The 16,962-nt window shown below is 39.7% G+C and overlaps 2 protein-coding genes across 2 annotated transcripts; both read left to right on the top strand.

Annotated features, from left to right (window-relative positions):
* Positions 1 to 457: 457 nt before the first annotated feature.
* LOC122656505 (protein TIC 20-I, chloroplastic-like) lies at positions 458 to 2,019 on the top strand. The gene is made up of 2 exons (XM_043851052.1): positions 458 to 852; positions 1,148 to 2,019. The coding sequence occupies exons 1-2, from the start codon at positions 675 to 677 to the stop codon at positions 1,792 to 1,794; spliced, it is 825 nt and encodes a 274-aa protein (XP_043706987.1). The 5' UTR covers positions 458 to 674; the 3' UTR covers positions 1,795 to 2,019.
* An 11,536-nt stretch (positions 2,020 to 13,555) lies between these two features.
* Positions 13,556 to 14,215, top strand: LOC122655156. Its single transcript, XM_043849378.1, has one exon. The coding sequence runs from the start codon at positions 13,556 to 13,558 to the stop codon at positions 14,213 to 14,215; it is 660 nt and encodes a 219-aa protein (XP_043705313.1).
* Positions 14,216 to 16,962: the final 2,747 nt, after the last annotated feature.

Raw genomic sequence — 16,962 nt, 5'->3', positions numbered from 1 at the left:
GTAGAATGTGTTCTAGATTTATGGTTATGCAGTTTGGCCCATCATTTTTATAATTGATCGTTGATATCAGTGATTTAATAAATTATGCATTATTAGACTAATAGATGATAGTGTCACCCCTACAATCTCATTAAATGGAAGGAGGAAGAGTAGAAGTTTTAAAGAAGATATATATGGGAGAAAGAACGGTACCTGGTTGCATGCGGCCCCTGCACCCAAACACAGGGCCACGCAAAACGACCGACATGCCCCATGGAAAGGCTGAAATCTCTGGGGATGCGGCAGTCATTTCGTGTGGCCTTGTGTCTGGGCAAAGGGGCCGTGCACCGCACGTGACCAGGTAGCGTTTTCATTCCCCATATATATATATATTATATAGTGCTCCCTCATATTTATGAAGAAAAGAAATAGACTTTCACTTTATATATAAGCCTACATACCCCTGGTATATGGACGGCTTAGTTGCCTAGGTGACAAGGCACCTGGCCACTGCCTTGGAGCCATGACAGCTAAGATTTTTGTGTAATTCTGTTTTTTTCTGATAACAAATTCTTGTCAAAGTACCATCTAAATTGGTGTGAAATGATCTCCCTTCGCACTTGGGCTGCTGTTTCTACTTCCTAACTGCTTCTAAAGTAATCCTTTGTCTGCCTTTTATCCAGGTTGTTGTGGACATGATTCTTAATGGATGCAGCATGAACTCCAGGATGTTTGTGAAACCCACGATCTGTAACCCCACTACACATAAGTCTGCTTTTACATGCTTCTCTCAAGTGCATGCCGGGGTGACATTTCCTAGGAACAAGAGCTTATGGGCAGCTTGCAAGGAAGAGTTTTATTGCCATTCAAGAGGTAACTTAGATGCATGACATACATTGTATGTGTTTCTTTAACTTCAACTATTATAGGCAACTCATAAATAGATATAAAATGATTAAAAATATTCTGTGGTTTATTGCTTGCATTGGTGAAAATTGAGTACAAAAAGCCAGATTAAAGCTTCAAAAGCTAAACCACTTGCATAGTTGCACTAACTCTGAATCATTTTATGTAGTGAAAATAAAAATTCATTATGATCATTATTCTATAATTCAAACCATCTCACCGATGATATTGATAGTTTTCTCTTTCATAATTTTCATGTCAGGATGGCCCATCATGCAACTTTCTACTGCATCAACACCAATATTTAGGGGGGATTATGGTAGCTTGTCACACACAATCCCTGTACTACGAAAACGTAGTATGGTAAACAGATCTCGTATGAGTCCAAGAGCATCCAAAGATGTACCTTCCAGTTTTCGCTACCCGCAGATGACCAAAAAGCCTAGGTGGTGGTGGAGGATGTTAGCTTGCATCCCATATCTAATGCCTCTCCATGAGACATGGATGTATGCGGAAACTGCTTACCATCTCCACCCTTTCTTAGAAGACTTCGAATTCCTGACTTACCCTTTTCTTGGAGCTCTTGGCCGGTTGCCTGCCTGGTTCTTGATGGCATATTTCTTTACTGCTTATCTTGGTGTGGTGAGGAGGAAAGAATGGCCACACTTCTTCCGGTTCCATGTTGTGATGGGCATGCTACTTGAGATCACCCTCCAGGTTATTGGGACAGTGAGCCGTTGGTTGCCTCTTGCTTTGTACTGGGGGAAATTTGGCATGCACGTTTGGACAGCTATTGCATTTGCTTACCTCTTTACTGTGCTCGAGTCCATGCGGTGTGCTTTGGCTGGCATGTATGCTGATGTTCCCTTCGTATGTGATGCTGCATACATCCAAATTCCATATGATTAACCAGGGTAAGGTAAGGGTGATGAGACTTGGAAAGGAAACACACCTTGTCTATCTGTCTCTCCTTAATTTATGTTGGTTTCGTGGGATATACTATTTGAGGGAAAAATTGACAGTTTGATGTTGTAGATGCAGTTTTTTATTTAATATTTAGAGTTTTTCTTTGAAACTTAAAGATGTTATGAAGATACACTCTTGATGATTGAAGGTACAAGGATAAGTTGTCAATTAAGGGTTTGCATGGTTGATCAAGAAGCTTTCTCTGTTATTGGTAATCAAACGATAACGTGCTCAAGAATATGTCGTATTAATCACTATTTATTGCCCATGTACAGTAGTAGCATGATCGATCTACGTATAGATCGAATTATTAACAGAAATGTTAAGATTTTTTACTGGAGGCATTCTATCTATAATCCAATTTAGAAACTTTGGCCTTCATATTGGTGATTGATTATTCAACGACAAGGAGTTTGATTCACCCCTTTTTAAGTGTTTTGTTTGGGGGGGGGGGTGTTAGGAGTTGATGGTCTTACTACTAATTTAAAAAACAGTAAAAAAATTTGTGTTTAGCTTTGGATTTACAAATTTGAGAAAGAACCAAAATTTTGATAAAAAAAGAGTAAAGAAAAATGATCCCCACAGAGGCAGCGTCAATGTCATACGCCCTCTCAAACTCTCTTTTCCTTGACGCACTGCATTTAATCCCTAGCTTCGCCCCGCTGAAATTTGTAGCTCTTTGACAATGGAGAATACGGCTGCTTCTCTTCTTGCTTCGCTAGTATTGTAAGTATATTACAACTGATTGAATGTAGTTTTGGAGAATATACCTTTGTTTCGTGCCTTTTGGTTCTAGAGCAGTTGCTTCTCTGTCTGTTTTACTGGTTTTCTGTTTACAGGTTAGCCTAACTAGTTGCTATACTAGCTGTCATTGAATAAAACATATGTATTTTACGGTTCATTTAATAATCTTACGTTTCTGTACAAAAACACCCAAAATACCGTTTGTTAAACCTGTTTTGTTTCATGTGTTTTTGGTACAATAAATCAAAATTTATGGTCATTTACGTGAAGTGTAACGTAAACCTTGTTTCTACCATTTTTTGTACCAATTGAAAAATTGCCGCCCGATAAAAAAAGGAAAACTCATCTTTCGATGGTGTTACCATTTGGGATTTGGATTCTTTACTCGAACCAGAGAAGTAGTGTGCCAAAATGGCAGAAGATGAGGAAGACATGGGGCTGGAGTTCCACTTTGAATGGGAGTCTATATGTCTGCCTACGATGGAGGTTTGAACTTACAACGGTGGAGTTCCCTGAAACAAGGTATGTTTTCTTCTTCCTTTTGTTTCGATTCTTTGGTTCTCTTCTCTACTCCAATTTTTTTTGTTTGTTGCTTCTATTACTCTGTTCTTGCTTTCTCTCTTCCTTTTTTCTGGGTTCTGTAGGAACCTAGAAGGGGTCTTATATTGGGGTTTTGGTGGGATGGGTCATTGGACTCGAGGGAAGGATGGGTCTGGGTTTTCGATTGGGGTTGTCGGTGGGAATAGAAGGGGTGGGATGGGTCACTAGACTTGACGGAAGGATGGGCTTGGGTTTCATTGGAGTCGAAGGACAGGGAAAGGGGTAGAGTTTCAACGGGAAATGGGAGAGAGAGGGTTGTTGTGGGAAGGGGGCAGAAACGATTTTTTTTTTTTTCACTGCTGATATTGGCAGAACAGTGGTGGGGATAGAGAATAAGGAAAGGGAAAGGGATTGCTGTTGGTGTTGTTCGGTCACAATTGTAGAGAAAACAAATTAGGAAAGAAAAGGAGGAAGAAGAAGAACAAAATAGGGGAAAAAAGATCACCCATGTTTATCAAACACCATTTTGCAACGCAGAAATATGTTTCTGCAACTAAAAACACCAAAAAACATTTTTGGTGAAAAACAGAACAAAAAAACGCGTAGGTTGTCAAACGGTACCGTAGTGTCAATATGATATGAGTCGTTTTTTCATTCTTCCTTCACCTTGTACAAGAACCCTAACCCACCCTGTCCATGCTTCCATTGGTCATTGGTGTGAATGTAGTGACATCTCTGATCTTAAGATCATCATGACTTGTTTGAGAGAGAAAAAAAAACAAAAAAGGAACAAAAAATCGCCATCTAAATTAGGGTCTAAGATCCATAAAACAAACATGTTTCTTTGATGGTTTCAATGTGATTGGTCAAACCAAAAGTTTAGGGTACGAGTCATGTTGCGGGTCTGGGGAAGGTGTTATGAACCCTGCTCCATCCGGCTTAACCAATCTTCTTTTTTACTTGGTCAAAATTAAATAAAAAATAAGAAAAAGAAATAAAAAGAGTTAGGATTAAAGAACATATCTAAAGTGTTTGGTTACAAACAAGGATTAATATACTGAAAATAAATAAAATACATGTATAAAGAAGAATACTAATATAAAAACAAGAGTCAATTGAACATGTTAATATAAAATGCCAGTAAGATGCAAATGCATTTGATAATACATATGGATGCATAAAACATTGAAAGAAACCCTAAAAATATTAGAAAATGAAAAATAGAACAAGGAATCATATTTAAAGTATCATAAATATTATATGAAATCCGTGCATAAATAAATATGCTAAAAATGATAAGAATGCTCTTAGGGCTAAATGAAGCCTAAAAGTTCCTAAATAAAATAAAAAATCCTAAAAATAGTGAAAATATAATAAATGAAGATTTATTGAAAACATGAAGGGTAAAAAAAGGTCTAAATCATGCATGAATTGAAGAAAATCCTAACACGATAGTCAAACACTAAAAATAAAATATTCTGACAGTAACATGATGAAAAATGAAAGAACTATTATGCAAACAAATAATGCATGAAAATATGAATAGAGAAAAGACTTGTTATGATGATACTAAAAATAATATGAGATATAAAAAAAACGATAAATAAGAAACGTTTAGCAAACATGCATGCATTATGAGATTATGAAGACCATGCAAGAAAGGTGAGACCAACAAAACAACAAGTGGGATATGAAATTAAAATTACAACACAACAATTCAGCCTTATTCCAACTAAATTGATACGAGGCCTAAGCTATGCAATTATCTCTATTCTAGGTCATGCTTGATACAAGGAACTAAAAGAGCCAAGGGCAGCCATAGACCTAAAATGACCTTAGGGGAAGTGGTGAAGACAGACATGCATAGTATTCTTCACTTGTATCAAGTATCGGAGATACTTCCAAATCAGCTCTAATATGATCATTCTTTACTTTATCCTTTCTAATTTTGCCACGCGATCATCTCAACATCCTCGTCTCCATTACATTGAGTTTATCTATATGATGTTTCTTAACTACCCAAGATTCAAAACTTGAAATTGTTGATTGAAATCTCTATTGTTCAACTTGCTGAATCACAACAGAATGAACAAAGGTTGAAGAAGCCAATTTTTCATTATTAAAAAACATGCACAAGATAGGAACTTCCATATAAACCTATGAGGGAAAGATCTGCATAGCGTTTGTGTGGAGATTCTTCTCTCACAAAAAGTGAAGTCACCTTTTTTATTATTATTTTTTTTTTAATTCATCTATTTTGAAAATGTAGGACCCACATGGATGAGACTTTTTTCAAATTATTGATTGGTGGTAGTGTGTAGATCCCTTTCCGCGTGGGAAACTAGAGTAATTCAGAAAATAAATCCAGTATTCAAAATTAAGATTCTAATTATGGGTTATGAAAGGAATCCATTGTATCAATAAATGTAAAAATAAAATCCCATAACCTTAGATTTATTTCCACTAAAATAAGCTTACATTTGATCAATTATGTGCATCAGTGGTGGTATGGAATGGAATCTCCACTCCCTGCCAATGAGAGTGTTTGAGAGGGTAAGGCACGTTTGTATACAAATGGCAACATCAATGAGGGGAGAGACTGCTTTTGGTTTGGGGGTAATGTTCCTTGACCTAATTAGCAGTTACATCCAATTCAGTTCCAATGGGCTTTTCATCATAGTTGGGCTGGGCCAACTCAACTCAAGTGCAAAATGCACACTGACACAAGATTGTAATACCTTCATTGCAAAAGCTTAAATTGACAAGGAAGACAAACGCAAAAACTACTCAATCCATTACCATAATAGTTTGATTACAATAACGCCGAAACAAGCTGGCTAGTTAAAGTTACAAAAAAAAAGGGGGGGGGGGGAAGGGGACAAGTTCATTGCCAATCCGTCTAAACAACTTCCTCATTTCGCCCGCCTAGAGCTGTGGGATCCCGAGCGCCCTCTGCCTCAACCCAAACCCCGGGTGAAGGAACTTGGTCGGCGCACATAGCGGGACAGTCCTTATAATTAAAGGTCGAATACAGCAACAGGGCGTACTCCTGCGATTGCACCCAGACCTAAATCCAAAACTCCACCCGAGCGTCGGCGTATGCATCCTTAAAAGCTTGGGAGTTTTTGATATCTTCCACCACCTGGGCAGCAACAACAGATTTCGCATCCTTTGTAGCCTTCAACGCCCCCTCAAGTTACTCCACGTGCTTCTTAGCAGCACCCCTCGCTGAACACTCCTTCTCCAGCTTGACCTTCGCTTTCCCTACTTGGGACTGTTCGACAAACAAGTCAGACTTTAGTCCTTTAGCACGACACTCCTCTGCGGTGAGCCGTTCGAAAATAGCCCCGACTTGTGCCGCAAGCTTCTTCTTCTCAGCTTTAGAATTGACGAGTTCACAGCATGCAGTATTCCTATCACCCTCCAGCTTCTTCAAAGAATCCCTCAAGTCGTCCATATCCTGAAATAGTCCGACGTTAAGTGGCATCGAAACCATCGAGCGTGTTGAAGGCATGAGAGAGGGTAGACATAAGCTGCATGAAAGGAAAAGAAATCAAGGCCACCAAAAGATAAGTAACAAGGACAAGGGAGTGTGGAGAGGGACCAACCCGCGCGAAATTAACCCTCCCCTGATTGGCGACAACACAGAGGGTCTTTTCCTTCAGGACCTGGTGGTCGGCCGAAAGAACACACCCCTTGACCCATTTCACGGCTACATCACCGCCGTGCTCGAAGACACTATCTTTACCAGTGAGGCCCCAATCAAGAATAGTAGGGGTGGCCACCTCGGTCACTTCGAGCGAATGATCGTCACAACCCCCGGAGTGACAAGCATCGTTGCCAGAAGTTCACTCATTGGCAAGAGCCACAAGGACTCACCAACCCTTGGAGAAGTACTACTCGAAAGCAACTCGATGGAATTGCCGTCCGAACGGCCAAAAGAAGAAACCATGGCATCACCATCATGATCCCCACCAAAAGTGCCCAAAATTGTATGGGACAAGGAAGCTGATGGGTTGACGCTTGCAGCCACACGAACATTCTGTTGAGAAACGGTATCTGCCCCCTTCATCTTCTTAGACTACCCACCTTTAGGTGGGGCAGGAAACTGGCTCTGAGATGGTTGGTCAGAGCCCCCAGCAGGAGCAACCTGGGATGCATGGCGAGCACGATGTCTAGTTAGGGTGGCCTGAACATCGCCATCATCGAAAGCCACTGCAAAGAGAAGGAAAAACAAGTAAGCAAATCAAAATCTAAGCATTCCAACGAATTACCAAACCAGGCACTCACCGGGGTTAAGGTTGCGGCGGTGTCAAAAAGCCTTCAGTTAGATCCCCAACATCAAAGGACTGAGACACATTCATCAAGCGGAGAGTCTCAAGTTCTTCATCGCCAAGGAAAACCTTAGCATTCACCCACCTAATGTTGGGTTGACGCCAGACACTCCTGAACGAGAGATCATCTAGGCCAGAAGCAAAAAAGTAACGATTCTTCCACCCCTTTACGGATGACTCCCACCTTGTCACACGATGGACCTTGGGACGCTGGCTAAGGCTGTACCAACCCTTTGCCTGTTGGGACTGAAGATGATAGAGATGGCAAAAAAGGGCAAACGAGAGCGGACGTTCGAGGCTTATGGGAAAAGCCATAAAACCTAAAATACTCCTCCAGAAGTTGGGAACAAGCTGAGTGGGAGCTATTTGGTAATGATCAAACAACTCCCTCATAAAATCCTGCACGACAACACACATCGGGAACCTAAACCCCCTGGATAAAACGTCTGTGCAGATACAAAGTTCCCCCTCCGATGGGGTACAAAAAACTCCCAGGACTCCTCAAGACCCCTAACCACAGGGAACCTAAGGACGATTTTATCAGGCACGTGGTACTGGTTTTTGTAAAACTACAGGTCCTCTTTCTTCAAAAAATAGGGATACTCCAAAGCTACCCAGCGAACAGAGAAGGCAGCACCAATACCCCTGCCAACAATAGGCATAGTGGGGGACGCCTCAACAACAATTGAGGCACTCCCTAAGGAGGCAGGAGACTCCTATAATTAGGAATCTCAACCTCTGGGTTCCTACGAGGAATTAAACCCTCACCAGGGTACAATATCTGGTTAGCAGAAGCCAACATAGTGGTCGGAGGAGGACGATTTGTATTAAGAACTCGACGTGGAGAAGAAGAAGAAGACGAAGTAGAAGCCATTTGCAACAAGAAAAGAAACAAAGAAAAATGTAGAAACTGAAAGGAAGAAAGGCTTACTGGATGAAGACTTGCGGAGGTAAGGAACCGACGTAGGAAAAATTGAACTTATCCGAAAGAAGCCCTAGCACGCAGAACACAAAGAGAACGAAAGTCAATCTAGGAGCACCGGGAAGATGAAGAAAAGAAGAAAACAATGAAAAAAGAAGCTTAAAAAGGAAGGCAACACTGAGAATATATGAGATGGAGCAATAAATGCTCCACAAAAATCGCGTCCACGAAATGAATAGGCGCATATCCAGAAGCCTAGATTTTGAAAAATCTTTGAAAAAAGAGGAGCCTTTTCGTCTCCTTGCTCCGAGCAACGCGCCCTACCAATGTTTCAACCACCCGTTGGCTTGACATGACATGAAAACCCCATTTTGACGGCTCTGACGGCGATTGAAGCAACGAACACCATGACCCCATGACAATTGGACTGACGACTGGGACCCACACTAAGCTCTAATCATGGCCATCACGAAAGCACCTGACTGTTCGGTCAAAAGCGTGAAGGTCAAAACCACTCAATCGAGAGTGGGGGCCGTTCGATCAAAAACCCAAAAAATAACACAAGTCAAAGCCGTTCAACATAGTGTTACTTACTCCAAGTCCAACAGACCTTGAAGGGTCTGTTGGGGTCTGTTGGAGTGGGGGGCTTATGTTATACCCAAATATGGCCACCCAATAAGTTATGCCACGTAATCGAGAGATCATAGTTTCATAATAAGCAAATAACACCGGATCACTCCCGTTACTTAATCCCATATGGAAACTACTAAAAACAGTGTCACATGCCAATCTACTCCTTTAAGGAAACTATCAAAAAACGTCCTATGATCCCGACAGATCAAGGATTGCAATCCTGAAATAACTCTATCAGTGATTCTCTTACCAAAGATAAAACTTATGACATTGGGACTCCCCCCCACCGCCTCTTGGGGTCACGAACCCTATATAAACTCAGGTATGACCGCTTACAAACCATCTGAATTATTCTCAATTGTTGCTTAGAGAGATCTGACTTAAGCATTAGAGAGTCCCCTGCTGGTACGAACCGGCTCTCTGGTGTTCCCTCTACTTCTCTGTGCAGGTGACTAAACAGGGAGACTTATGGAGATTTCTCGACGCAATAATTCTAAAATTGAAATCAAAATTATACCAAATCAGGCCTTAGAATAACTAAGATAAATTTTCCTGTACTGTCCACTTTGAATCTTAAGTCTTAGCCACCTGCTAGGGCTGCAAGTCGAGCAGGTTGGATCGGGCTTTTGAAAACCCTGGCTCAAATGATGTTTCAAATCTATAGACCTACCCCTTTGACCTACCCTTTTCTAAGGCTTGCATATCGCAACCCATCTGAATTCAATGTTGCCCAGGCCCATCTTGAAAGCTTAACTTGAGGGCAAACTTTGTCGTCATATACCCAAGGAGGCAGTTTTCCTTCACCAAAGTTCAAGAGGTTTGGATGGTGTGTGCGGAGGGTATTGGGGAACAATGGAGATATTATCGACTTTGCAAAAGATCTTAGATTGTTATGTTAAAGTCTAGATATAGGGGTATAAGTTTGGCCCTACCGGCCCGAGCCCGCCCTAAGCCTAAACAAGGTCTAGCTGGATTTTTCAACCCTGAGGGCGGGTTAAGGTTGAAATTTTAGGCTCGGGGTCAGGGTCGGGCTCGGCTGGGGTTGAGGCCTCGGGGCTAAGCCCAGTCCGGTCCGACCCTGTGTTAGGTTACGCTTTACAATTTATTGATTACATTTTGCAATTTTTGTTTAGTATCTAATTATCTATTTTTGGTTTACCAAAAAAAAAAAAAAAGGTTAATTATCTATTGAAAAAAAGTATTTAAAATTTTAAGATTGGGCTAAGTTTTTTTAACAAAAACAAAAGTCTAATAATCAATTGAGTGTGAAACAAATCAGTACCCAATCACATGAGACTAGTCAATTAGGGCCAACCAGGTCCTTGCAAAAATCAGGGTCAATCAAGGCCAACCCAGGCCAACCCGGCCCGATCAGTGTCAATCAAGATCGGGCTGGGCAGGGTTGAGCCCAACAGGGTTGGGCCTGGGCTGAGATATCTCAGCTTGACCTAGGGCCGGGTTGGGCTTGGGTTGAGCTAAGAGGACTTAGGGTTCGACTAGGGTTTTAAAAATCCGGCCCAACCCGACCCTGTTTCACCCTTAAGTCTAGATCAAATCCACCACCATCTTTCTTCCAACCTTTCAACCTTCCAACCACACTTAATAAAAGGGAAAATTTCTTGTGCCACCCCTGGAACTTACCCTAATATCAGGTCGCCCCCATGATTTGGAAATACTACATGTACCACCCCTACTAGTATGCAATAATATTAGGTTGATCCAATAAGTAAGTTGATTCCTGTTAAATAATGATGTCATCAGGTTAGATTTCACTAAATGGCCAAACTACCCTTGAACAAGGATAACTTACCATTTTACCCTTTATGCAAAAACCCCAAATCGCAAGGCTTGCTAAGTTATGGTTTAATCTTGCAAAACCCTAGCTTCTCCATCAATGGCGATGAATCCAGGAGAAGACAGTTTGAACCCACAATTTGCAGAGAGCACAAGAAAAGTCATCTAATCTATGCCTCTACAACTCTCTCTCACTCTGTCCAGTTCTGCTTCTACCTTCTGGTGCTACTAAGTTTAGATTTCGGAGCATCTGCTTCTTTTTCTTCCCTTATTTCTACTCTTGAACCCTAACGGCAGAAAACCCGTCTCTTCCATCACCTACGATCTACTCTGTCACTCGAACCTCCTCAAGGCCACCAATGATCTTCTAAGAGAATAGGTTTGATTTTCTATCTTGTATTAAATTATCGCTTTTCCCTTTTCTCTTGTGTGTTGTAGCTGTATGCTTGACGTTTAACTACTTCTATGCTTCTCTGTTTTAGCTTACGGTTATGACATTTACTGAGTGCCCTTTCCCAAAGTCTATTGCTGAACCAATGATGCTCATTTTAGCAACTTCTCTATTTCTCTGTATAAAAGTCATCCTGTTTGAACTGCTTCTCTATTTTAGCTGCATGGTTGACATTTTATATTGAACCAGTTATGTTAATTGGTATCCTTAGTTATTGGCATTTGCAGGCTAATGGTAAGAATATCTAAGGCTAGTTAGTAAGATTTGTAGAGTGATCATTCTGTTGTGTGACTGAATTACTGGAGCAATGAATTTGTTGGTAAAAGTGTATTACTACTTTAATGGGAAACTTGAAGAGAAATTTATAGACCCAGACAAATATGGTTACTTGGAGATGGTGTCTGACATACACAATTCTGTGATAAGAGAAGAAACCCCTGTAGGTCGTATTGTAATTTTCTCTCTAAAGTGTATATTACCTAATCTTGATGAGATTGAGGTATATTTTGATGATTCTATTATGAGTTTGTTTTTTTTCTCTTCATGAGGGTAAAGAATTTATCAAGTTGTGTGTGTATAATCTAAGAGTAAGCATGGACAGTACTCCAACTTACACCATAAATAACTTCCCAAGGTCATTGGTTCCCAGAGAAACCCCAAGTAGGTTTGAAGATAATATGAGGCCAACTGTGAGTTGTACTACTAGGAGGCCTAGAAAAAAATGTGATGAAGGGTACTGGTGCTATAGGTAGGGCTTCTAGTACTGGTATTGGTAGTGGTACAGGGAATATAAGGATGGGTACCTGGAGTTCTGTCACTATTGGGGCAAGAAGTGGAGGTGAAGGTAATATAAGAAGTGTTTGTAAGAGTGCTACCACTGCTGTTGGAAGTGGTACCTCTGTAGGTATTGCCAATGCTAATAACAAGAGTATTGCTACAATTGCCAATAAAGGAAAGAATGTTAATGATATAGTTCAGGTTGAATTTGATGAGGAGGAAAAAGTAGTGATGTTGAATGTGAGGATGATAGTGATAAAGAATACATGGACTCAAATGGAGATGCTACATCAGAGGACAGCCAAGATGATGAGCCATATGAAGATCAAGTAAGGGAAGGGGATCCAAATGGTCAGTCAGAAGATGACCAATGGTCAGACTACAGTGATGATGAGTATCATCAAACATATGATAGAGAGTATAGTGCAAATGATGACTCAAGAATTCAGTTTCAACTGTATGATGTTTAGAATGTGGAACATTTTAGGTGTGCCTTGCAGAATTATACCATACAAGAAGGGTTTCAAATTTATAAAAGGAAAAATGAGAGGACAAGGGTTCAGCTATATGTGCTGTAGATGGTTGCCAATGGAAGATATATGCCTCATCTGTTGCTGATAAAGTAAGCTTTATGATTAAGTCAATTGGGTCAGCACATAATTGTCAAAGGGTTTCAAGCAACAGGAATGTAGATTATAAATGGATAGCAAGGAAAATTGCTCCCATGCTTAAAGAAGAGCCAGACATGAAGGTAAAGACCATGATTGCATTGCTACTACAGAGGTATGGTATTAAAGCATACAAAATGCAATGCTACAAGGCACACACTCTTGCTAAGGGAGAGAGAGTGAAATCAACTTTATTAATTCATATGCAAAACTGCCCAAGTATGGTCACCTTCTGATGGAGATGAACCCTGGGACTATGCTTAGACTCTTATCATCAGAGATATGACATCAATGAAAAAATAATGTTGAAGAGATGCTTTGTTTGTATTAAAGCATGCAGGAATGGGTTTGTGAATGGATGTAGACCATTTATTGGTTTGGATGGATGCCATTTGAAGGGTAGATTTGGTGGAGTACTCCTGTCTGCAATATTGATTGATGGTAACAATGGATTGTATCCTATTGCCTTTGGTGTAGTTGAGGTGGAGAACAAAGACAGTTGGGCTTTCTTCTTCAATAATCTGGATGAAGCACTTCAGTTGGATTACTATGACATGGGTCTCACATTTATGAGTGATAAACAGAAGGTATATTTTCTTCACAATAATGATTTGAAGGGAGTTGCACATCACAGTTGTTGTAGTAGATTGTTTAAGATATAACTTAACTGTTGTATTACTCTTTTTGTGTAGGATCTTGCAGATGCAATCAGAGGAATCTTTCTAGGTGCACATCACAGGAATTGTACTAGACATCTCTACAGAAATTTCAAGGTCTATTATCAAAGACACAATTCTGGAAAGCATCTAAAGCACCAAATGATTTCATCTTCAATAAGGAAATGGAAAGGATAAAGAAAGAGAACAATGAAGCATATGATTGGTTAATGGAGCATAATGATCCCTCAAGTTGGTCTAGACATACATTTGACTACAAAGCCAAGAGTGATCATATTACAAACAACATGACTGAGTCCTTCAACCATTGGGTAGGATCGTTGAGAAGCAAGCCTATACTAAATCTGATTGATGAGATCAGGATTAAGGTGATGTCAAGGTTACACAAAATATATGAAAAGGTCTGCACTATGGAGGGGATGGTGACACCAAATGTTAGAAAGAAGTTGATGATGATTATGTCAGATTCAAGGTTCTGTACACTATTGCAATCTGGATATGAGCAGTTTGAAGTCACAGATGGGTTGTTAAGATTTGTGGTGCATGTGACAAATAAGACTTGTTGTTGTAAAGTATGGGATGCTATAGGAATCCCTTGTAAACATGCAGCATCAGCAATCCGACATATTAGGGGTGATATGGAAGCCTACTGTGACTCATTTTACACTGTAGAGAGATACATACTTGCACACAAGGAGATGATTAAACCACTACTAGATTTGGATAAGTTGGAAGTTGATGATGGTACTGATGTATGGCATCTTCCACCATTGAAAAGGCAACCTAGTAGACCCAACAAAAAAAAAATAGAAGGGAACCTGTAGAATTTAGGAAGAGGAGAGGTGCAATTCGGTGCGATGTATGTAAGCAATTGGGACATCATAATAGGAGGACATGCTAGAGAGCTCCAGTCCAAGGACAGGGGGCATCTTCCAACTAGGGATCTGTTGTGAAGGTAATTTCGTTTCAAGCATCCACTTTTAATATCACTATTTGTTTTATACAATTATAATCTAGGGTCATTTTTTGTTTCTTTGTTTATTGTGTAGAGAAAGAGAAAATATGGTGATGTGAATGCAACCGACAGCTCTTAGAGAGTCACCAGATCTCAAGGTTCAGCTATAGATAATCAAGTCATTAGTCAAGAAAAACAAAGAGCAAGAATGTCTAAGAAGGTAGCGTATAGAAAAGCAAAGAGAGCTGCTACTATAAGAGGAGGTGGTGGTAGCCAAATTTAGGAGTAACATTTGATGGGGACTGGATGATGAGAGGGATTGGATGATGAGAGTTTCTAGTTTTTATGAGTTGGAAGTATTTTAGAAACATTTTGATGTATTTGAATTCATAGATGGCAAAAGTACGGTTGTAGTTGAGGCATGGTTTCAAATCTCGCGAAATATCGATGAAATTTTGCCATATTTCGGTAATTTCGACCTGGCCAAGACGAAATGCCCAACCGAAATGGAAAAGTACAATATTTCGGTCGATATTTCGTGAAATATCGAGATATGTTGGTATAAAGCCGATATATCGTGAGATATTGAAAAAGACAGAATTTTAACTTATGAGGTCACGTGACCTCTTACATAAAAGTAATATTTCGTTGGATATCGACCGAGACCTCTACAGAACACATATTTCCTCCTCCTCTCCTCATTTTTTCTCTTTTCCTTGATTTTCTTCCACTCTTCAAGCATTGATCTTCATAGTTTTTGACGCATTATCGCCGAAAACGCGTAGGAGGATCTTCTAAGCTTATCATCCAAGCCTTTTTTCACTATTTAAGGTAAATTCTATTTCTCTAAAACTATTTTTTTGAAAATACTATGTACAAATGTTGTTGGATGGTGATGATATTAATATATGTTAGACATCGGAGGTTGATCTACAGTCTCATGGTGTCGAATTTTTTTTTCCATGTGTATTTTTTTTTTAATTTTCTGGTTTTAAAAATTCATTTTCCTACAACTAAAATAGGAAATAATTAGGGGTAATATAACTTAGATGGTAATGAATTAAATATATGTTAGACACCAATGATCGATCTTCGGCTTCACGGTGTCGAATTTATTTTTCTACCCATAAATAATTATTTTAATTTTCAAAAATTAAAAAAATATATATATAAAATAAAATAAATAAATAAATAAGAAAAAATATGAGTTTTAAGTTTGAAAAATAATGAAAAAATATGAAAGCAATTTTTACATGTTTTGAAATGCATTACATATATATTATGTTTCCTAATTTTCGGTTTTGTTGTGTTAGGTCAATATTTATATTAACATTATATATAAAAAATTATTTTTAATTATGTGAAAAATATAAAGGTTAGGGGAAAAATATTAAATAAGTATACATGTGTATTAGTAATCTAAAAGTGTCAATTGAAGTGCATCTATATTAAAATTTTTAATTATTTGTGTTACTTACATTGCAGTAAACAAGTATTATTATGGCGGATCGTGATAGATAACGTGCGAATGGCAAGCAAAAGGTGGGGGAAAGTAGTCAACAGAGGGGGCAGAGGGAGCAAAGAGAACAGAGGGAACAAGAGAGACTAGCCAACCAGCATAGGGGTGACATTGCATAGTTACATGGCACACCCATTGATGGGGATAAGAGAAAATCCCAATGTAGCTATTGTCATATGCAGTTTTTGGGAGGTGGGTCCAGTAGACTTAAACAATATCTGACTGGAGGATCTAAAGATGTTGTAGGTTGTCATATGGTGCCTACTCAAGTAGCTAGAGAAATTGATGACAGTTTGGGGGGAAAGAAGAAGAGGAAGGCTGACAAGCAAAGGATAAGAGAACAACTTGAGGATACAGTGAGGAGTTCAATGGGAGGAGGAAGCCGATACCATGATGATGATGATGATTCCTCCTCCTCCTCTGATGATGAGGATATTGCAGTACCTGATGACATACAAACAGCAGAGGAGGCTAGGGATTTTAGGTGGACTGTTTCAAGGAGTAGAGTAAGTTTTCAAGATGATCAGCAGAGATAGAGAGTAGGGGGTAGTGGAGGAGCTGGTAGTTCTGGAGGTTCTAGATCTTTCAATCATTTTAGAAGATCACAAAGTGTGAGGGCAACCCTAACACTTCTACCAGTACCAGTACCACCATCGACATCAGATCCTAAATTGCATAAGAAGAAAGGAAGCAGTCAACCAAGAATCAAAGGAGCATGGAAGGGGATGACAGAATTGGTTAAAGAATTAATAGCTAAGTGGATGTTATACCATACCATCCCAGCAAACACTGCACAAGGCCCCCATTATGATACCATGATAGATACCATTGTAGAGGCTGGCCCAGGATTCAAGGGCCCCATCCCATATGAGGTAATGAATGTTTATCTACCTCAACAAAAGTCTGAGATTGATGAGTACATTAGGGAGATGAGGAGTATGTGGAAGACATATGGGGTGACCATAATGGCAGATGGATTGATTGGGCCCACAAGAAAGTCCATCATCAATTTCATGGTTTATTGTGATGGGAGGAAAGTGTTCCTCAAATCTGTGGATGCATCCAAAGAGATAAAAGATGGGAAATACATTTATAGA

Source organism: Telopea speciosissima, chromosome 3 (assembly GCF_018873765.1).
Source record: "Telopea speciosissima isolate NSW1024214 ecotype Mountain lineage chromosome 3, Tspe_v1, whole genome shotgun sequence".
Taxonomy (NCBI): domain Eukaryota; kingdom Viridiplantae; phylum Streptophyta; class Magnoliopsida; order Proteales; family Proteaceae; genus Telopea; species Telopea speciosissima.
Note: the sequence above shows the minus strand (reverse complement) of the source record. Positions and strands in the feature narration are given on the sequence as shown.